The 22,727-nt window shown below is 39.1% G+C and overlaps 1 protein-coding gene across 4 annotated transcripts in view; it reads left to right on the forward strand.

Moving 5' to 3' along the window:
* The window catches only part of prex1 (phosphatidylinositol-3,4,5-trisphosphate-dependent Rac exchange factor 1), an 87,875-nt gene that overhangs the window by 41,436 nt on the left and 23,712 nt on the right, over nucleotides 1-22,727 (forward strand). For all 4 annotated transcript variants that reach the window (XM_061800828.1, XM_061800807.1, XM_061800814.1 and 1 more), the window contains exons 10-17: nucleotides 3,635-3,782; nucleotides 11,475-11,575; nucleotides 13,035-13,138; nucleotides 13,419-13,468; nucleotides 14,217-14,292; nucleotides 15,569-15,641; nucleotides 19,051-19,196; nucleotides 20,429-20,521. In XM_061800828.1, the coding sequence (XP_061656812.1) occupies nucleotides 3,635-3,782; nucleotides 11,475-11,575; nucleotides 13,035-13,138; nucleotides 13,419-13,468; nucleotides 14,217-14,292; nucleotides 15,569-15,641; nucleotides 19,051-19,196; nucleotides 20,429-20,521 (791 nt within the window). The remainder of the gene's footprint in view (nucleotides 1-3,634; nucleotides 3,783-11,474; nucleotides 11,576-13,034; nucleotides 13,139-13,418; nucleotides 13,469-14,216; nucleotides 14,293-15,568; nucleotides 15,642-19,050; nucleotides 19,197-20,428; nucleotides 20,522-22,727) is intronic.

A 22,727-nucleotide genomic window follows, 5' to 3' on the forward strand; every position in this document is an offset into this window, starting at 1 on the left:
TAAAAGTGAGTTTGTTTGGCTGCCTCGCTCAACCTTTTGATTCAGCTAATACCCTTTTGTTGCCTTAATTTGTGTCCACACTAATGTTCCCCCCTTCATCTACCTTTAAAAAAATTGTTCCCACCTGTCCATTGTCGGCCATCTGTCTTGATAATGTTTTGTGCATTAAACACTGAATGACTTGAAAGGAAGTGAAGAAACCGGTCCAAGCAGGTTGGAACAGCTGGCGGAAGGTGTCTGGTGTGTTATGTGGCGAGGCAAGAGAGTGAGTATATTGGAAGAAGGGTGCTGAGGATGGAGCTGCCAGGCAAAAGAGCGAGAGGAAGACCAAAGAAAAGGTTGATGGATGTTGTGAGGGAAGACATGATGACAGTGGGTGTTAGAGAGGAAGATGCAAGAGATAGGCTTACGTGGAAAAAGATGACACACTGTAGCGATCCCTAACGGGACAAGCCAAAAGGAAAGAAAGAAGAAGAAGAAGAACACTGAATTACTTGAGCCAGATATTCTGGGCAACATAAAAGGCCACCTGATAGTTAAAAAAAAAAAAAAAAAAAAGCATGATTCAAAATGTTATTTTTTTGGGCACGAATTCGTTGCAATTGCAGGAGCACTCGACAATTCATGTTTCACAAAATGTTAAATTTTCATTGGCATTACAGGGCATATGTTAAATGATCTCACACATCAGATTTTAACATCATCAGATCCGATAGTGTGATGAATAAGCCCGCAGGAGTGTGGGGCACCTTATGGTGTTAAATTACGAGCCGGCGGAAACTGACCTGAGGCTAACAGATGCCCGATCAGTCACAGCGCCTCATTTCCACTCACTCTTGCTTTTCGATAGTGTTCACCTCTCAATGTGGGCTTACCTTTCTCCCAGCCTCTTTATTTTGGTCTAGACAGTTTTCTTCTAACATTTTTTCCTTCATCAAAGTATTAAGTTTTTTGTTTTGAATTTGCTCACACGTGGCTTCAATCAATCGTCCCTCAGTTGTTTATTTAACTACAATCCAATCACATTACATTATCTGTATTTGTAAAACTTGTAGCGGCACCCTCCAAATATTGCAACACATTCCACAAACATGGCAACAGGCTGAGGTGGAATCGCTAAATTCCCTGAAGGTGTTGCAATTTGGAATTGGTCCAAAATCAGGAAAAAGGACACTGAAATGACATAAAACTTGGATATCACTTAAGGCAATGGCACGTTTGAAAACTTCAGCTCAGAACATCAGAGTTCAAATCTGGTTGTTGTTTTGCTTTTTTGCCTCATCTCTTTTTAAGTCTTTTTTGATACTTATTCCAAAAGAAGGAATAGTTTGAGATGTCTGCATTGCAGACACAAGCTTTTAGGATTGCAACTTTGTCTCGGATAAGGATTCCATTAAGAATTTACTTCTGTTTTCTACAAACATAACGATGAATTTAGGGGTTTACAGTGAAAATATAATTTTTCTTCAGTGAATGTAATACCTTAACTCCAACCACCTAAACAGTAACCGTTTCTACTCCGTAATTATGGTGCATCCCTTTCTGAGAATCTTTAGATGTGATTTGGTCATGCTGCTAAATGAAAGATGACAAAAAGCAGCACAAGACAAACTGTGGCAGCTGGACAAGAAGTTAAGAGGTCTCTGCACTGGAAAGACCTCCGTGTGTTGTTCAATAACCCCCATTGTTTAAGTTCTCTTCAGCTGCTGTCACACGTAATAGAATCCTGCATCCATCACGGCTCACTAGTGCCACCGCCCAAGACTCAATTTGAAAATTAACTTTTTCTGAGCAATTTTTTTTTTGTGCCACCCTTATTTCCTCAACTTATTTGCCGTCACAATCAACACTCGACACATCTAATTAGACATGATCTAATAAGACTCACACCACACACAAATAGTGGATGTGCTATACTGCAGTGGTGCCCAGACTTTTTTACTCCAAGATTTACTTCTCAAGCATCCAGCCTCTTGCAATATTTTTTTTAAATGACCACAAAGATCTGCCCACTACAAAAATGCAAAACATATTTATTTTAAAGTATAAAGAGGATTCTTTAGGTGTAAATATATGTTTGTGTGCCTTGCATAACCGTATGAGCCAATATTGCACAACACAACATGGTAAACCTTAAACATTTTTTGTAACTATCTGCGTTGATGTTGATTATCACTAAACACCACACGAATGAAAATGCACACCTGGGCTGTGTCAGTCACGTCAGTGGTTTCATCCAACTGCAGTGAGAAACACTCACAATCTTCGATGTCTTTCCACACATCAGCCACGGCTTCACAGCGCCGTCTAACTGTACTCCTTTATAGCTGCAGATATTTTATTGACGATAATATTTTTTAAAAGATCACAACAACGAGTCAGCTATGCCTCTTTTTGTGTGATGTGACGAACCCGTAAACGATGCTTGGAGGCAGGTTTCGCTGTTGAACTATATTGTGTGAAAAGTGACTGCTGTGCATTTGTCCACTTTTGTCATTCTCAGCTTGCTTTTCGGCGGAATGCCAGTGTCGTATTTTCCATAAACAGTTCGAAAATGCCGCTCCACATTTCACTACACTGGCAGATGAGGCAAACGCACTCCGAAAAGGACATTGTGAAAAAGTTGTCCGCCTCCCATTCCGTATGAAAGTGATACGCTTTTGTCTTTTTTACTGCAGCATCCATACTCATGTTTGTTAAGATTTCTTAATCGAGAGCTTAAAATAGGGGTGGTGGGGGCTGGGGGGACCCACTGACAGCGTGTTTTCCTGTACTGTCGGTGTTTGCACATGCGTGGTGAGCTAAAGTTAAAAAAAAAAAAATACGGCTGATGTCTTTTTTTTCTCGGCGCGATCGATGCATTGAGCACCCCTGCTTTACTGTATACAAGCCACATAATCAATAAACAAATCAACACAGTCCCTTGAAGTGCAGTTCACGTCAACGTATTGCATCGGTTTTTTTTTGGTTTTTGTTTATGTTTTTATTTTTTTCAAGGCAACTCGTTGTGCCAAAGGCAGAAATCTGAAATTGTGCTGGTTCCCAAGCCGTAAATGTTCAAGAAAATGCATTGAAAACACAAAGCTCAAATTAACTCAGGGGTCATGTTCAAAGTAAAATGAAGAAGTAGAACAGTAGAATGTCATTTCCGACTGGCACTACGGATACAAGCTACACGAGGGGCATGCAAAGAATGGCCCTCTGGCCACATATGTCCTGTTTTTTTTTTTTTTTTTTTTTTTTTAAATTTGGGCCTATTGTAATATTTTACACCTACATTTAACACAATGAAACTAATATAAATACATTCAAATTAAGAATTTACTTTTAAATAAACTATTATACATGTACATTCAGTTTTTTTTTTTCAATTTTATTTACTTTATTACATTGCCCAATCAGTTTATTTGGGAAGTCAAATGTGGCCCCCAAGAACAAATATTCTCACTCTTTTGTACACTAATGTACTGCAAATTAAATATATACATATAAGTGTAATAATTAAAGCATAGGGATTTTCTGTGAAACCTCTGAACATATCACAGGTTTTGGTAAACAAGTTGTGCATTTACTTTGTCTCTAAATTCCAGAGAAGTACAATGGCCATTGGCATTTTCTGTGTTGTTTCTCTAAGGTCTCAAACTTGGAATGGAGCGGGATGCCTATGTGATGATCGCTGAGAAAGGAGAGAAGCTCTATCATATGATGATGACCAAGAGCCGCCACCTCATTAAAGACAGACGCAGGAAGCTCAGCATTGTGCCCAAGTGCTTCATGGGAAAGTGAGTGTGAGAATGCCGCTTTATGGCTTTGCTTTTCACAAGAGTTTCTATTCAGACTTGGCAAGATTTCCACTCTCTTCCTCCCATCCTCTACACTCTCTACCTTTGCTTGGACTTTCCCATCCCAAGCAAGTCCTAAGTCTCGGTCTTCCAAAAATGCGAGGCCAATCTGACGTCATGAATAATAACAGGTACCGACCGGACTTTTGCCATCCAGAGACCTCAAATGGAGGCTCTCTCTCTTTAGTTCATGTTTCTGTACCACAAATAAACAACAAGGGCCGTTTTTAGACTTCTTCGGGACTTTGACAGTTATACTTTATAAGCTTATGAAAGAAATACAACCAAAAAACATAGGCAGGACTGTCTTTGTGAATGAAGACAACACTAAAATGCTATTGATCCCATTTTGTCATTTTAACCGCTGAGTACTCCACCTCCCAACTCCAGAAGGATACACACTTTACACAGACATTGACTTTTTTATTTACATGACATCATGGGCTAGGTTGTTGCACACAGCATAAATAACAACCTAATCCTGTTCAATTATGAATCTTTTGCCCTTTAGTCTGTACGCTACTCTGCCTTCCTACTCTCTTATTCTGTTTCTTGCTCCCCAGACAGGTTTCTGACTTGGGGAAACTAAATATAAAGCTAGTGTTGTTTGGTGCAAAAATAAACCTAATTAATTCAAATTCAACTTCAAGTCCCGGAATACACCTAATAAATTCAACATTGATGACAGATGGGAAGATTAAATGAATAATAGCATTCAGTTTGTGTGGAAAGTAGCTGTTGCTTGAAAAGTGGAGGCTCTGTGCTCAAGCACAGGGTATTCTGCGCGGATGGCGGACCTTAGATTTGCTCTTATTCACGGGAAAAAAAAAGAATCAAATTCGATGATTTTAATGTGAATTCATCTGTTCCAGGGTCATATTGTCATCATGAAAGCTACATTCATTGTACAGGATAGCAACCATCATGCAAGTTTACATCTTAATGATTATTATTATTTTCCCATCTTGTTAATTAATTATGGCTTTATTGATTAGCCTAAACAAAAGGATGTGTACAGAACTTCAAACTGCATGCCGAATTTGCGTAGGAGACCAAGCAGACTGCAAACTATCCGTTCCTGATCACAGGGACATGGTGAAGCACATTTTTATGTATTGTATTATCACCATTTCTGATCGATTGTAATAAACAGCCCGAACGGAGACGTGTTTATTACTTTGGTTGATCCCAAGATAATAAATGAAAACTGTAAAATAGAAAATCACTCACTTTATTAATGCAAAATAATGGTTGTTCATTTTGAAATCTCACAGTCAAAATGATATTCAAAAATTATATAGCATCTGGCTGGTTGTTGTAGGAATGAGAATCCTTGCACAGCAAAGCAGGGCCACACCGAGGAGCTTCAAAAAGAAAAACGTTGGTCTTTGACAACATGTTGACCTCTAATATGATTGAAAAAAACAAAGTACAATAATAGGATTTTATGAGTTGGAGCCAAATAAAACAGACATAAATATAGTTCTAAAAGAGCAGGATGGTTGAGATGTGCCTCTAGATGCATTTTGCCCTCTGTGCCCTTTAACTTAATATGCCACCACTCTGTTTGTTCCCATCTGAGCCCACTATTTAAAGTAGTAAGTCATAATTACCATGTTCTGCCCGTCCACTTGCATGTCACAGCTCAGTGCCAGCACTTGCTTTGAATCGAGTTGAAATTGTAATGTTAGTCAACTTGTGCTTTATGTCCTTCCTGCCAGTCCATGCTGTCCTCATGTCATCACTGCCAAGTGCACTTGACGAGGGCAACCAGCTTTTGCTCCCCCGCATTTGTCTTATTAATTAATGCACAGCAGCCAGAATCTACAGGCTTATTTCATTAAGCCGAGTGGCTACTTTGATAACAAGCCGTTGTTCTGATAACATGTCATCGTCTATCTGATCTTTGTCAGAGGGAATATACATTAGCAGATCGCATTTCGTGTCTGTTTTTTTTTTCTTCCTTTTTCATGCCAGGCCATGCAAGACAATATAGTAATAGAAGCTGTCCATCTTATTTTGTCTTTCCTTCTTCATGATAAGAAAATGACTTAAGGAAATGAATGGAATCAGGTCTAAATTCTTTTAGGCTTTGGTTCACGTGATTGCCACACCAGTTAATTAAATTCAAGGAAAATAACTTTATTCATCCTGAAGGGGCAATGGACCTTTCCGACATGTCTATCACTCGTACAGTAATAGCCATTCAGATAGCGGCATTGTCTTAACCCCTGGCTTGACACGCCCCTCTCGCCATATCGTCCCACTCGCAATGCTGGTTGTTAGCAGCGTGTGCTTGGAAAAGGTAATGTTACGCAGCGCTTGGGGAACGTGCAATTCTGATGAAAGATATCCTGCTAGGTTACAAGGGGCACGGTTGATTCATTTTCCAAAGCCTAAAACACAGTTGATGTAGTGTTTACGATGGATTAAGGCTCGCAAAGACCGGACGTACAAGTAAATGTGGACAATATCAACAAACACAAGGCTGTATGTTCGAAGGTAAGTGAGGGAGAAGTATCTTCTCTGAGTTTGATTTCATTATTATCAGTGCTTTATACATTACAGGAGAACAACTTTCTCTTTGTTAGCGTATCACTGACCTGCTAAATTAAGTGTGTCATGTTTTATGCCGAAGAGTCGGGTTAGGGATACGTAAATGCGCCACGTCGTGCAAGAGACATGTCTATTTGCCTATTTGTATCACATTGGATTTTTAAGACGGAGCACCTGGTTTGATTTCGAGTCAAGTCAAATTAATACACTCACTCCCTTGTAAAGACTACAATGATACTACTCGTGATCTTTCCAAGTAAAAAGTACCCACCCTGCTTTACATGCGCAGTACGATTCCACTGTTTTATCCTGTTGGATTTCAATAGGAAGTTTGAGACGTCAAACTTTTTGCATCGATCGCCAACCTTTCGCTGTAACTGTGACATTGTGCCCTGCTCTGTCCAAAATCTTTTTTCTGTGTACATGTCCTTGTGTGAAATGGTTGAGATCTCTCTGTAGAACTCTCTTGGACAAGTCTGACGCATTTGGCAAAAAACATACCCCAATATTATCTGGAATACGTGATAGAGAATAGACTTCAAATATGTTCTGTTCAATCGCTATTTTGAAACCTTGTGGGACATGGCTAAGGGGTGGAGAGCTTAAGGTCACCATCGGAAAGGTCCATTGGGTTTCTTCTACAATGAAACAGTGCAGCAGTATTAGAGTCATAAGAACAAACTAATCAACGAATGATAATGATAGTAGTTTGTCAGTAGTCATTTCACAAACAATGTAATAAATAGTGTTATCCCACATGAACTTACATATCACTATTAATTGTTTATCTAAATAGTGTTTTGCACCAATTTGTAACTAAAAGGAGATATGTACAAAATTGTAGTAGTGTTACCACTAAAGGTGGGCAGAAAATATTTTACATGACTCAAAATCATCTGTTGCAAAGTCGAGCTATGAATCAGACTTGTTTTTTTATTGATGTGTGGAAAGCTTTTTAAAATACTTTCTAAAATACAGTTAAGAAAATAAGTGTTTGAAAACCCTGGTATATTGCAAGTTCTCCCACTTAGAAATCATGGAGGGGTCTGAAATTTTCATCGTAGGTGCATGTCCACTGTGAGAGAGATAATCTAAAACTAAAGATCCAGAAATCACAATGTATGATTTTTTTTTTTTTTTTTTTTTTATGATTTAATTGTGTGATACAGCTGCAAATAAGTATTTGAACACCTGAGAAAACCAATTTTAATATTTGGTACAGTTGCCTTTGTTTGCAATTACAAAGGTCAAACATTTCCTGAAGTTGTTCACCAGGTTTGCACACCCTGCAGGAGGGATTTTGGCCCACTCCTCCACGCAGATCTTCTCTAGATCGGACAGGTTTCTGGGCTGTCATTGAAAAACACGGAGTTTCAACTCCCTCCAAAGATTTTCTATTGGGTTTCGGTCTGGAGACTGGCTAGGCCACACCAAAACCTTGATATGCTTCTTCTGGAGCCACTCCTTGGTTTTCCTGGCTGTGTGCTTCGGGTCATTGTCATGTTGAAAGGCCCAGCCACGAGGTTAGTGTTCATCTTCAATGCTCTGACTGATGGAAAAGAGTTTGTTCCCCAAAATCTCGCAATACTTGGCCGCAGTCATCCTCTTCTTAATGCAGTGCAGTCATCCTGTCCCATGTGCAGAAAAACACTCCCAAAACATGATGCTACCACCCCAATGCTTCACAGTAGAGATGGTGTTCTTGGGATGGAACTTATCATTCATCTTCTTCCAAACACGGTTGGTGGAATTATAACCAAAAAGTTCCATTTTGGTCTCATCTGACCATAGAACTTCCTCCCATGACTCCTCTGTATCATCCAAATGGTCATTGGCAAACTTAAGACAGGCCTTGAAATGTGCTGGTTTAAGCAGGGGAACCTTCCGTGCCGTGCATGATTTTAAACCATGACATCTTAGTGTATTACCAACAGTCACCTTGGAAATGGTGGTCCCAGCTCTTTTCAGGTCATTGACCAAGTCCTGTCGTGTAGTCCTGGTCTGCTTCCTCACCTTTCTAAGGATCATTGAGACCCTACGATGTGATATCTTGCATGTGGCTCCACTCCGTTTGAGATTGACCGTCATGTTTAGCTTCTTCCATTTTGTAATGATTGCTCCAGCAGTGGACCTTTTTTCACCAAGATGCCAGGCAATTTCTCCGTATCCCTTTCCTGCCGTGTGGCACTATACAATTTTTGTCTCTGGTGTCTTTGGACAGCTCTTTGGTCTTGGCCATGTTCCAAGTTTGAGTCTTACTGATTGTATTTGGTGGACTTGTGTCTTTATGCAGCTAACGACCTCACACAGATACATCTGATTCAGGATAATAATGGAGTGGAGGTGGACTTTTAAAGGCGGACTAATGGGTCTATGAGGGTCAGAATTCTAGCTGATGGACCGGTGTTCAAATACTTATTTGCAGCTGTATTACACAAATACTTTGTTAAAAAATAATACATTGTGATTTCTGGATTTTTCATTTTAGATAGTCTCTCTCCAGTGGACATGCACCTATGATGAAAATTTCAGACCCCTCCATGATTTCTAAGTCGTACTTACAATATACCAGGGTGTTCAAATACTTATTTTCTTCAATGTATTCAATTTTCTAAAAAGGAATAAATAAATGATAGTTTGCACTACTGCAATTTGTGATGTGTTACTACTACATTGTTTTATTTGGCTCCATGTTTGCTTCTAACAGAAAAAATCAGTATTAGCTGTGGATCCCTTTATTTTCCACTATATGGGAATAAACGTGGATAACGACTAACTATTCAAATCTCATAAGAATTGATTGAGTAATATTCACCCGATGTTGAGAAATTGAAAAAAATGTAAATGTTTTTATTTCTACCCTTTAAACACCTTCAGACCCTAGGAAGGACACGTAGTACACCACAAAGTGTCACATAAATAAACAACATGCATGGGTGTGTCCCACCAAGCTGTTATCCTTGTCTTCCATCATTTGCCGTGTAGCAATGCAAGGTTCTCTCTTTCTGTTACATGCGCACACACCATTAATCATGGTCATCATGCTAATTTCTTTAACAGTACTGTAACCAAAATTGATCGTGCATATCACATGCACTTGAGTGCTCTGTCAACGTTGATTAACAGCAACTGGCCTTGACGTGAACTTTCACATAAGAAGTGGCTTCACACACGCCGCAACTGAACACAGGCGCTGCAAGCACGGACATAAACAGCACCTGGCTGCTCAGAAAAACAACAAAACAAATTATGATCAAATGTGTCTTTTGTGCTGCAGGCTGTAGACAAAGGTCGCCATAGCAGATGGTCCAAGGTGTCCGCTCTCTTCTGTTGCATGCATACACTTGCAGACTTATACCAGCTAGGTGTGTGTGCCCATGGGTGCACACTAAAGGGTCAGCCACATATATTGCACATTAACAAATACCTTGAGCATTATCTAAATGTAAATGTTTCAAAATTGCGAGTAGTTTCCCTTCAATCGCCGTCTTCATGGGTCCAGGCAAACACGCGTTTGCGCTCCTCCAACTGATTGATGGGACTGACAGACAACAGATTGATTTAATTCACGAGCTCAACGTCATTTTCTTTTTCGTACATGCACAATGCAAAGAGACTATTAATGTAAGAGACAATAATTTATTACATTTACGTATATACAATAAGCGTGCGCATATGGGAATACCGGGTAAGTATTGGCCCACATTTGGGTCAACATTACATTGTCTTTACGCATTGAAAGATTTGGCGATCACAATTAACCATGAAACATAAATCTTAAACAGTAAGGATGAAACACAAAAATGGAACTACGGTAAACAGTACTTAGCACTGCCTTGGCTATGTTCTCATTTGGTGTTGATTACTTTGCCAGTTTACTTTATAGTTTCTGTTTTATAACAGGTACATATTCTTTTTTAGATTTTAACAAAGATTGAGCATTAAAAGAGATGCTGTATTTTAGTTGGACATCACTTTTCTACCACTTGTGCATGGCAACAAGTGAGCTGGAGCCTATCGCAACTTGAGTCACTTGTCAGTCACTTTAATAAACAACCTTTCACACTCACATTCACACCTTTGAGCAACTCAGAGTCTCCAAACTCATCATAGCCTGAATGTTTTTGATTATATTTCATTGGGCTTTTATGGGATTTTTTCCCCCAGGATCTAAAAATAAAAAATCATGTGGCTAGGGACAACAATTTATCATGTCTTAGCTATTAGAATCCTAGATTGGTTCCACAGGTGATAAATGTAAAGAGTCTCAGCGGTGGCCTGCGCTCTGATTGTGTTTCTAGATCTCTTGTTTTTGTGTGTTTGCACTTACCTCAATTGCTACATAGAAGAAAAACACTGCCTCAAATGGACTGCATTCCCATTAGTACACAAGAGTCATTTAGCGATCAATAGCACGGTCAATAAAGCATTGCGCATCTTGTCATATAGAGACAAAGCTTTGGGCAAAAAGATGCTTACGGGTCAAAACAGCGTAACCTGTTTCTCTAGAACAACTTGACACTCTCAATGCTTGTCTTCATGTAAGATCCAACAGAAACACTTGGACACTTTGCATCAAGTCGGTTTCTTTTAGCGCAGGATTCAAACCGCACCACAAATATTGTTGAGTCTTTACCATCCAAGCGAGTCCTGCTGCTGCATTACAAAAGATGCTTCTTTCTCTCCCGTGGTCTCATAGTGGTGTAAATGTTCTAAAACCACCTCCAGATGCTCCCCTATCTCCTTAGGAGTCCCAAGAGATGAACTCCCCCCACTCTGAAGACAGAATTCAGTTTGATGTGAAGTCTTCACAGTTTCTGCTAATATGTTTCAGATGGCGATGTGTTTAACTGATGCAGTGAGGAGCTTCTGAATGAGTGAATAAAACATCTGAATTGGTTTACTGTCCGTAATTGGCAATCGATCAAACTCAATTCTTTTTCTTGCCTATTCTTTTTTCTACTTGCTTAAAATCATCCTGCAAGAATCAAAATAAAGCAATACCAATCTGTGTGAGTTTCAAATATCCTTGAAAAAATTCTAAATCGACACCTCTCTCTCGTGTTCTAATTCCAGTGAGTTTGTATCTTGGCTGATTGAAAGTGGCGAGATCAGTAAACCCGACGAAGGGGTCAACTTAGGACAAGCCCTGCTGGAAAACGGAATCATTCATCACGGTGAGAATGCAACACAACTTTGACTTCCTCGCCCTCTTTGTTCTCTTTTGTCTATTTGACTTTTTTTTTTTTTTGTCTACCCTCTTGCCAGAAACGTTTTAATTTTGGAGCTTCGCGGGCTAAAAATATTTCATCCTTTTTTTTTGTTTGTATCTGGCTAAATTCTTTTTTTTTCTTTTGTTAGCTCCTAATATTTTTGGTTGTGATTATTTTTTGTATGTAAAAGTGTCATTGGCAAAAACAAAGACGACATTTTCTTGGCTGCTGAATTAGACTATCAGCAATCAATTTCTGACATAATCAGGAATGCATTAGGGATCCAGGCAATAATTTTGGAGAAAAAATATGTTCAGGTCTGCCATTCCTGGGGGCTCTCGGTAAATCATGTATCTCCAAATTAGGACTGCATTCCTGGACCATTGTAGTAGTATTCCTCTTATATTTAAGGGAATTATTTTTTTCCCCAAACCTTACTTTCTATGCAATTTCCCCTCCACACCGAAAAGTTTCTCACACATGACAGTTTCAGTTCCACTTACCTGAATTATGCATCGAGCGATGAAAGACAAACAAACAGCTCTAAATAATGTATAAATCCAGTGGTCCACATTTTTGCTGAAGTCTCTCTTGTCCATCATAAATGCAGATTACTTTCCAGAGATGTTATTCGGTTCCCATGGAAAATCCCCCTGAAGTCTGCTCCTGAGGGGGATACACTGACTTGCTGGCTTCTGTGGGTTTACACTGTGGGTTTTTTTTTCTTTTTTTTTTGTGTGGGGGGGGGGGGGGTATTATGGCCTAGCACATAGTTGGTGTCAATAAAGGAGGTAGACACAGAACTAATGCACGTCAAACCGTCAAATGTAACGTTTAGATGGAATGTGTTAAACATTTTCTGCAACAACCAGCATCAGCTGTACATTGAGCACAGCACACTGAGGTATTCATTTTTAGACCGACTTTTAATGACACATCACAACAACCATTTTCACGGCGCATTCCTTTGCTTTATGACAGAAATTAAGTCTAGACGATAAAAAAACAGCAGCTCGTTTGTTGTGGTGTCTTCAGCGCTTGCCCAAATTTAGAGTTTTCGTGACACATTCACTTGAAGCAAGAATTATGTTTCAGTGCAATAAATTGCTTGGAGTATGTTTTTGGAAATTGATAGCTGTCTCCCAAGGTGAGCATTTGATCCTGGTCATGAAGTTACGAGTGCTGTTTCTCGTTCACTTGGTTTCTTAACATAGCATACACTTTATGGACATTGTTTTTCCAATGAGATTTTATCAGCCGATTCTGTTCAACTTTATCCGGTGCGAGATACTGGAATTATTTGGAGGGAAAGCAGAAGCTATTCAAGGATTTTGAGAACAAATATTTTCAACATCTTAACATTAACAGTACTTCGAGGCAAATGTTTTCAGATGACAGTTTTCTCCCTCTGGTGATGTTTCAGTGTCAGACAAGCATCAGTTCAAAAATGAGCAGGTTTTGTACCGTTTCCGCTATGACGACGGCACTTACAAGGCCCGCAGCGAGATGGAGGATATCATGTCTAAGGTATCTTCTTTTCATGTCATTTTATCGTCACCCTCTGTCTGTACTTTTTGGAGATGAAACATGGTAATCGCTTCAGCGGATCCCTTCTGGGACCATTTTCTGTTCTATAATCCGATTTGGCAACTTTAGGTCCAATACACGCTCTCAAAATAAAAGACTGGCCTCAGGGCTCGTCAACTAAAAAAAAAAAATTCCAACCCGTAGGCCATTTTTATGCATGCTTTTGAAAGGTGTTGTAATGTTCTCTGACTCAACGGCACGTTCACCTCGTCTCTTTTAGGGCGTCAGGCTGTACTGCCGCCTTCACAGTCTCCACACGCCCGTCATCAAGTAAGTACCTGCCCTCGTCTTGTCACTTCATTTTGTTTTCCTCCCCAGATCTTTTTTTTCCACCTTGCACACATTCAACCATTCCTCTTTCATCCGTCTGATTACAGTATTCAGTAAGTTTTGTATATGAATAATTCCTCAGCACATGAAAGTGAACCACTGCATACTAGACAAATTAGTACATTCTGTAATATGCACAAGCTCTTTAAATCCAGTATGAAATTAAAATTATGTCCTGTCCAATGTGTCCAATCGTTTTTACACTTGGAGAGTGATGAGAGCACCCACAAGAAAAATCCGTTGAACATGACAAACTTCACTTCAAGTGCTCACTGATGACAGTAAATGATCTTTTTATGGTAATTTTTTTTTTGTGTATGTTTTTGTATAGTGAGATAAAGATAACTGCATCTAGATAAGATACACACTAATAGATAACACACAATACACAATACACAATACCAGTTTGTGGTATAGAAATATGTCAAAAATGAAAAAAAAAAAACCAAAAAACAAAGCAGAATGAAGAGAAATTTATCAAAAACACTTGTAAACACATCCACAAATTAGTGGAAAAATCACATCGGGAAAACACTTCCCCAAAGTAATGAAAGTATGCTTTGTTTTATAAAATGTAAAAAGCTATTGCCCTTTGTTTCATTTGACAAATGCCAACTTCTTCATCACACTTGCCTTCTGTGGAAAAATGTTTTTTGCTATTGTTTTTTTTTCTCTTGTTCTTATCTAGGGACAGAGACCATCATTTGAAAACCTTTAAATCTGTGGTGCCTGCTTGCAAACTCGTGGATTGGCTCCTCTCGCAGGTAATGTCACCCTCCGTTTCAATTCAAACAATAGAAATAATTATTGTTTTGCTCCAGGGCTCCCCTTAGAAGTATGGTATTATCTTCAAGCATTAAAGTCATAATGGGGAGACAGCAGTAAACTTGCCGGGGTCAGAAACTTGGTTACTTCAAAGGCATGCTAAAACTAAAATTGTATTTGTTAAACAATATGGAAATTATTTTGAAGCAGCTTTTCTGACATTTACATATTTATTCTTTTAAGCAAACCTGTCAACAAGTAATGAAAGCTATTTTTACTGAAACCTTTGCTTCAGTTGACTATTGCATGATTGACATATTTGGCAACGTAATCTGGTTGCTTAGTGATAAAGTGCTGCTTCCCAGAGGGAAAATACAGTCAATTCTTTGATTGTCTTGACTGTTGTTCGTTCTTTTCTTCAGGTTGTGGGCTGCCTCTTTTGCTCGTTCGCAAGTAGCTGCTCGCCTCATTACAAACCCCAGCTTTGCTCTCGTTTTCATGGTGCCACAAAGCCAAATGCACACCTCGTAGTAGAGGCGGGCCTTGAACGGTGGCTCCTTTGCATTAAACAGGATCACCTCAATACAGGCAATTTCAGTGAGATTAAAAAAAAAAAAAAAAGAGTCAAGGTGTGCTGTAAATCTTGATCCTCGGAGTTTGGGCTATCTTGGCAAAAGTGTGTCTTGGACTCCTGGAGATTGTTTTGAAGACTGGAAAAAACACACAATATGTGATTTGGACGTCACACTAATTACTGTATATTAGTCAACTCATTTACTGGTTTGACCCACACATTTAGTAACCTCCTAATGTTTCTTAGACTTTGTCGTTCATATATTGCACAGGTGTCAAAACTCAAGGTCCGAGTACCAAATCCGACCCGCCACATGACTTTGTGGCCCGTGAAGGCAAATCATGTGTGTCAACTTCCATGATTTCAAACTTTCAAATTGTCATTTTATACAGAACATATTGCAAGGATTTTTGCTACCAAACATCAATAATAGTTGAAAAACTCATTACCCTTGATTTCTGATTCAAAACTAGTTCATGTGTAAATATGATGAGGCAATTAAAGATTTTTTTTTTGCTTCAGTCATAACGGCCCATGACAAAAATTAGTCTGACAGCCCTGATATAGTTAATAATCTCCCATCTTCTTGAGTTCAACAAATGTTTGAGGCACAGCGCTTTCGTAAGCCGTTGTACGTCAAGGTGTGTGAAGATGTAAACAGAAGGTGATGGTGAATGACAGTGTGCGTCATCGTTTCCCAGGGAGACTGCTCAACACGAGAGGATGCAGTGACGCTGGGTGTGGGTCTCTGCAACAATGGCTTCTTGCATCACGGTCAGTTTTGCCCCAGCTTACACATGCACTTATCAATTGCGCTTATGCACAGGGCTTTTCAACTCAGATTTTGGACAGAATAAATATCTGTAGTCAGTAGAAAAGTCAAATATTTCAATCGTTACTTGCAAATTATTTTATAAATATAAGGTTATGTAAATTGTATGCGTATCCTGTTATATGATATCTAAGCGTTTTGAAATTATAAATAATCTGAATGAACATAGTCAGAGGTGACACGACTGCTTTTATTCTGCCAGATTTTTATACTTTGGCCCATTTTCAATAATTCAGTTCTACTTCCATTTCCTGATGTTTTACCTTTCCATCTAATTAAGTGTACATTGTACTAGTGTAACACTTCACTACTATGGTGTTTTTACGCTGCCACCATTTTTAGCCTTGGTGCCAAATTTACATGCCCATTGAAAAAAATTCTCAAAAAGAGGCACGCAGGGTGATGGTGATCTTTCTCTGTCTACTCAAAAAGGTTAAAAAGGTTTTTTTTTTCTCACCCCAATGATGTTTTCCTTAAAAAGTCCAATGTGGAAGGGGTTTCCCCACTGGCTCCAATTTAACTGTGTTTGTAATGCCAGAGCACAAAAATATAAACGCCTAAAAATGACCCATGGTCATTTGGACATGAATTTGTGTGCTTACTTGAGAAAGAATACGTCATTGTACACTCACAACCACCCAAAAAAACTGACCTTAGATTTGCTTTTGGTCCCGACTTTAATTTGGGTCACAGATACCTAAGCAAAAGCACATGTTTTAATCTTAGTATTCTTTTTGCCCACACAGCAGTGTGGTTAGGCCTTGCCTCCCGTCCAATATGTTGAACATAAACAGCATTAGCAGTATATCACAACCAGATCTTGTTGCGTTAAACTCCAGTGTTTCCAGTCTTCGTTCAACTGAACCGCGACATTTAGGCATTGTCATCATACACAATTAAAAAGTCATTAAAGCCCTGTTAAAGAAGTAATGCTTGGTTGATGCGGACTGGCATTTATTGTGTTTTCAAAAATAAAATATTTACAAAGGGGTTCATGCTGGAGTTCCAAGAAAGATTGGTCTCCTTTTTATGTGTCCACTACTTAGTTTATGGAATTCCGCTAAATTCTTGTAAGAGCAGACTAAAGGCATACATGTATATTATGCATACACCCACCCTGCTACCTTCTGTTTTGAAGTCACCTGTTCTGGCTTGTCCATGTTTTCTTTTCTCCTTCAGGGTCACAATCCTTCTCTTCTCAGCCACTTTCACCTTTGTCAACACATCTGTTGCCCTTCACCTAGTGCTTCATTCCTCTTATTTTTGGGTTGTCCTTGGCTCTCTCCACAGTTCTTGCTGTGTTGTGGTGCAAAACAGAGGCAATGTGATTACTTCAACGCAAAACATTAAGATGTTGAAGTCTGTGTAGGTTAATTTGTTTAGTTCTGCAGTTGTCATTTCCATTTTCCTTTTTGTCTTAACTACGGATACTTTTACAAAAAGAAACCACTGTAAATGGACATAGTGTAGCACATTCCAAAGGCGAAACAAAACATTTTAAATTGTAGTTGAGCATCACTGTGCGTCTCATAATTTTTGCTTTTGAAACAAACATGGTGCTGCACTCCCTCCAGTTGAATAATTGTCATTATGAGGCCTCTGCCTTTGTGACTCAGAGGAAATAACTCACAAGGCCAACGTCAGCACATGCGTGTAATCAGTTTATGGAGCGTTGTAGAACTCAGGGTGCCAGGTGCATCTTCTATTTCTCAACATCTGCGTACCTTTGGCTACGTGTATAGCTTGTTGTCTCTTACTTCTTTTTGTATATTTTCTCAGATGAACGCACTTCAGAAATAATTTAGGGTTATGACTTAATCCGAGTTGGATTTGTTTTGGAATTGTTTTTCCCCCCATCTCGAAAGCGTCTCTTTCTGTTCAATTATAAATCAATATAACAACCCGATCAACAATTGCAATTTATTAAAAGCATTATATTCATCCAGATGTTAGAAAGCTATTGCTCAGATTAAAATCAAAGTTATTGGGTCACAGAGCCACCCAGAACGTGGTCGATTGTTGAGATCCATGAAGAATTTTGGAGTCATGCTTGTGTTTTGGCAACTGCTGTACAATTGAAATATGCCCATGCTTGTCCACTGATCTTAGGCAAAACACTATAAAAGTGAATGGCATCAGCATAGCATTGCACAAGTGGATTTTATGCATGACTACACCACAAAGAAATGTGCAACGTGACGAAAATGTTTTGTGTTTGTAATGTCCAGTTTGTGTGGGCCCATCTGTTGCAGTGAGGCTGAGCAGAGCAGTGAAATGAACAAAACACACTACACAGGCTTCTCCTTGAGTACCCCCAAAGGGTCTTGCCCATGTCCCATTTTGGCTATGATGCACACGTTAGTGTCAGCATCATTGGCCATTGAGCTAATAAGGCCTTGTTACTGTGAAGATCTGTATCCTTTCTTTAACTTTTTTTTTTATGGCTAAACACCATTTTATTACCACAGAATCTATGGCAAGGCAATCGCATGCATACTCCAAAAGTATAGTGGTACTTGCTTCTGCCTTCAACAGAGACAGCTCTTGTTCGATTCCGCTCCTTGCCAAGCCACCACCGGTCGCCAAAAATGGCTGGGTTGTAAACATGCATCAGGATGGGCATCCAGTGTAAAAACGGTGCCAAAGAAATCATGCCACTAGCGACTCCCCAACAGGAAAGCTGAAAGTTATGTATACATACATCACAAAAATAGCATAGATTATGCAATGTAGATGTTTTTCTTTTTTTTTCCAGTGGAAATACTATATTTGCCGCAAGAGCAATAATCGAGTTGAATTTATTTTGTTAATATGGTTAGTGGCTGTCAGCTGGGGCATACAATTTTTAAGTGTAGTACTATTTAAAATCCATCTTTAAAATCAAGAAAACAGTTTTGCAAGTAATCTCAAACTATGTATTATTTTTGTACTAATTACCCAACATTTCCTTTTTATACAATATCCAACATGCAAGTTCTTGTGAGAAGAGGCAGTAAGCTAGTCATTACATTTTAGCACAAAAACAGGAATTTGTTGCTCATTGTATATCACTCAGAAATACACCGTCCCAAAAGTTGACTTTTGACTTTTAAAGCATAAATATGTAGTGTTACCGATGGCGAGTTTGTAGTTAGATTTTGATCACTGTAGTTGGTTGTTCGGGTAATGAATATACTCTGATTATACTTGAGAACAAATTTCCTCAAAATATTGTGCAGGCCAACATGCATATTTAGGGAATTTTGGTGGGAAGGCGAATTCTTGACGGTGACACAAAGCCGTACATGGCAGTATGCTGTAATACGTACTTTAAAAATTCAAACAAACCGTATGCTTTCTCTCATCTTCCAGTTTTGGAGAAGAGCGAGTTCAAAGACGAGTCTCAGTTCTTCCGCTTCTATGCAGACGAGGAGACGGAAGGAACTAGCTCAAAGAGTAAACAGCTCCAGCGGAACGACTTCAAGCTCATTGAGAACATCTTGGTCAAAGCTATGGTGGTGAGTTGCAAATTCGGTTCTAGGCAAAAGACACAAAACGATATAAAACCACTGAACGGTCCTAATTAGTTTGCGCCACTTTTTCTATACTGTAAAATATGCTGGTTAGTCTCTTCTCCCAATAATGTAGCAACTTGTTGCCGGCAGAAGTTATGTGGTACAATCGCTTTCCTTGCCAATTTATGCTCTGTTGTATGTTAATATTGAAGCGGGAGAGACTAACTCCCCAAGTTCGAACTTCAAAGTTGGATCTTTCCTCCATAGCTCATCAGCACATTGTAAGTTTCGTCAATGTTAACTTCCCATAAAGACACGGAAAATTACTCTGGCATCATGGAGAGTCTTTCCTCCTCGCATTCTTTAAAACCTCTCCATGGTAAAATAGGCTTTTTAATTCCTCACTGGGTATCTTTGAACATGTAAATGAATGTAAACTGTATTTATGGCCCTGGGCTAGATTTATGTTCAGGCGTACATGTATGTAGTCAAAAGTATTTTGACGCAGTCAATCAATCAGGGGTGGGCTTGATCCTTTAATCCTTCCAGAATCTTATTTCATCATCTTGAGAGACCATCTTCGACCTTGATGTTTCCAACTTTATGGAAACCGCTTTCCGTCTGTTCCAGCATGAAAGGGCCAGGTAAAGTTCAGAAAGTCCTGATTTACTACAGCCATCTTCCTCTCATCGGATGCCACCATCTTCATCTTATCAGGGCTATGCAGCAGGAAGATGGCCTGAATGCTCACTTAATGGAAGCCAGCTAATGTGTTTGCAAATGACAACATCGAGCCCCCACTAACTGGGGAGTAGAGTACCAGGAACAAAGAAGCAAGACGCAGTACATGAGGCACACATATGCTCAAAACTGCAAACATGCACCATTAGAGACCAGTATATTACTGGAATCTTTCAGTATAGGGCTAAATACTAGACACAAGTTGCACGTAACAGTAAACTATCTTTGTTATTTTGGTGGTGCACGGTAGTGGAACAACAACTCATCATCACAAGTGTTTCTGATATTTGATTACTTTTATAGAGCAACCTCTGCAGGTCAAAATGTTGAGAACAGTTCTCAGTATGAAACTACAACAATGATAGACATATTGCTAAATGAACAGTTTCTATGTATTATTATCTTCATGCCAGAATAAATGAGACAGCCAGAAGTGGCCAATGAGCGTACGTACTAGACAGGCTAAATTGAGTAATTCAATCTTTGTGTGCTAGATTCACCCCGAGGAGGACGATTATGGCTTTGAGATCGAGGAGAAAAACAAAGCCATTGTGGTGAAGTCTGTCACCAGAGGCTCACACGCTGAGGTAACCACACACATACACACGCACACGGTCTTTCTTCTCCGTGCCCCATGGCATTAGTTCCTCTAGTTAATGGCTGTCTAATGTTTGGACGTCTGCTGTCCGTCTCCTTCTGTATCCCCGCATGAGCTTTGTTGTGATTAGATGTCGAGCCACATGACAAGCCCCCTCACATCCCCTCCACAAAAATAAACACAACAAGTATAGTGCAATATGCCACACTAATGGTTGAGGGGAAACATGGGCTGTGAAAGTACTTCGGCTAGGCAGATGATGCGCCTGGTTGAATTCTTCTAAAGCAGCGTGAACTTTCTTGTTCACCACTATTTATTAGAACCCTTCTTTCGTTTATGTATTCCTCCAGTTTCACCTTTACGCCTGCCAAGGAGGCAGGCTTGTGTATTTGTTAGTTAGCAGAATTACACAAGCGAGCAACATTCTTTAGTACGAGTAGCTAAATATTATATCCTTTTTGTGTTGATTCTTTAGTCCTTTTTTTTAACCCACTGTGCATAAAATTGTGCATAAATCTGGAAACACCATAAAGTTGTGATACATTGACGGTGCATGTTGCAGAATTTGTTTTTTAATTCCTGATACTTGTGAATATCATTCAAATCTGTAATAAAGATAAACCACACTTTAAGTTTGAAAATACACCATGTAGTTTTGCAATTCAATTGGCCAGTTGGAATGTCTGTATGAAATACATTAAATCCAATTAATTAATCCAAGTAATTTAATCAGAATACTTTGCTTACGACTAAAAGCTATAAGATGAAAATTCTGTCACCTCCCAAGGCTAGAATTCAGTATTTCAGGCCTTCAATAAAATGTTTTTTTCGTGTGCCACGGACATAGAATCAAAGAAAAGCAAATGCTGTGATATATATATATATATAATATATATATATATATATATATATATATATATATATATAATATATATATATATGTCACTATTGCACCATAACAATGAATGTTGTCATTGTAAGTGTGAGAACACGGTGCTTTTTTTTTAATATTCTCTGTCCAAAACTAGCCTCATTAAACACGACATAATAACTCACTCACGGCACCTCTTTTATTAATTTAATAGAATATTTTTTGGTGTGTCCCTTTAGATACATGTTATAGCTTTTTCGAAGTCTTTTACGGCGCTATGCTTACATGTGGTATATAATGCAATAGCATCAAACTCTGAACGCAATATGTTTCAAGGGGGGACACGCACGGCCCGGCAGGCAACAGCCACATTTTACAGTTACTCCAGCTCGAGCTCGTATCTGGCACAAACATACTGTATACATTATACTGTATGTATACACTGTTTATGTATGTATATTCTGTATGTATGTATATATACATCAAAATTAAGTGAATTAAGGATTTGGGTTTTGCAGTCAAGAAAACCTACAGTAGTTTGCCTTCCAACTCAGTGTTTTCTGTGGCATACTGTACTCGAGAATTATGCTAAACTGCAATTCAAGTCTCATAGAAAATTGTATTTAAGATTGTTTGATCTGGTAGGAATCTCAATCAAGATGAAATATTGAAGATCTTAAATAAATGCCAGTCACCCATGAATTTTGTGAATGACAAATGCTAAGGCTTTAGCAGAGGACATTTTTTTCCAGTAAATAATGGGTTAATCTTATTGACAGAAGTTTTTTCAGACGTATGAAACTGGTCTGCTGTACATTTATGAAGAAGTACAATCAGGTGTCTCTCCAAATTAAGATCATTAAGTCACTATATCACTCACTTAGTTGCATTACTTTCTCGATTTCGGTTTCCCACATTGCTCCGCATTTCAATGTCTAGATCAGCTCTCTTTTTCTCTTTCTTTCTTTCTGGGCTGTTTTCACAGTAAACCCTCAATCTCTGCTCTTTTTCTCCTTTGCTCTCTTTTCCTCATCGTCTCTTATTCATCATCCTCAGTTTCCCCCAACCTCCCCACACTCCCCACAATAACACCATTGGGAGTTGTGACACAGCCTGTGTGCCAGCTCATTGAATGCAGCTCAGCTGATTCCCATGGGGCTCTCCAAAGGGGTTCAGACACACACACACGCACACGCAAGCACATACACACACATGCACTACCCTTTGACGATGATACTATGACATCAAGTCAGGCAAACTCCACTCTGCTCCTCTCGGTCATTCATCCATCCCATGCCGTTATCCAGATTCAGGGCCCCAGCTC

This window comes from Syngnathoides biaculeatus, chromosome 2 (genome assembly GCF_019802595.1).
Source record: "Syngnathoides biaculeatus isolate LvHL_M chromosome 2, ASM1980259v1, whole genome shotgun sequence".
Taxonomy (NCBI): Eukaryota; Metazoa; Chordata; class Actinopteri; order Syngnathiformes; family Syngnathidae; genus Syngnathoides; species Syngnathoides biaculeatus.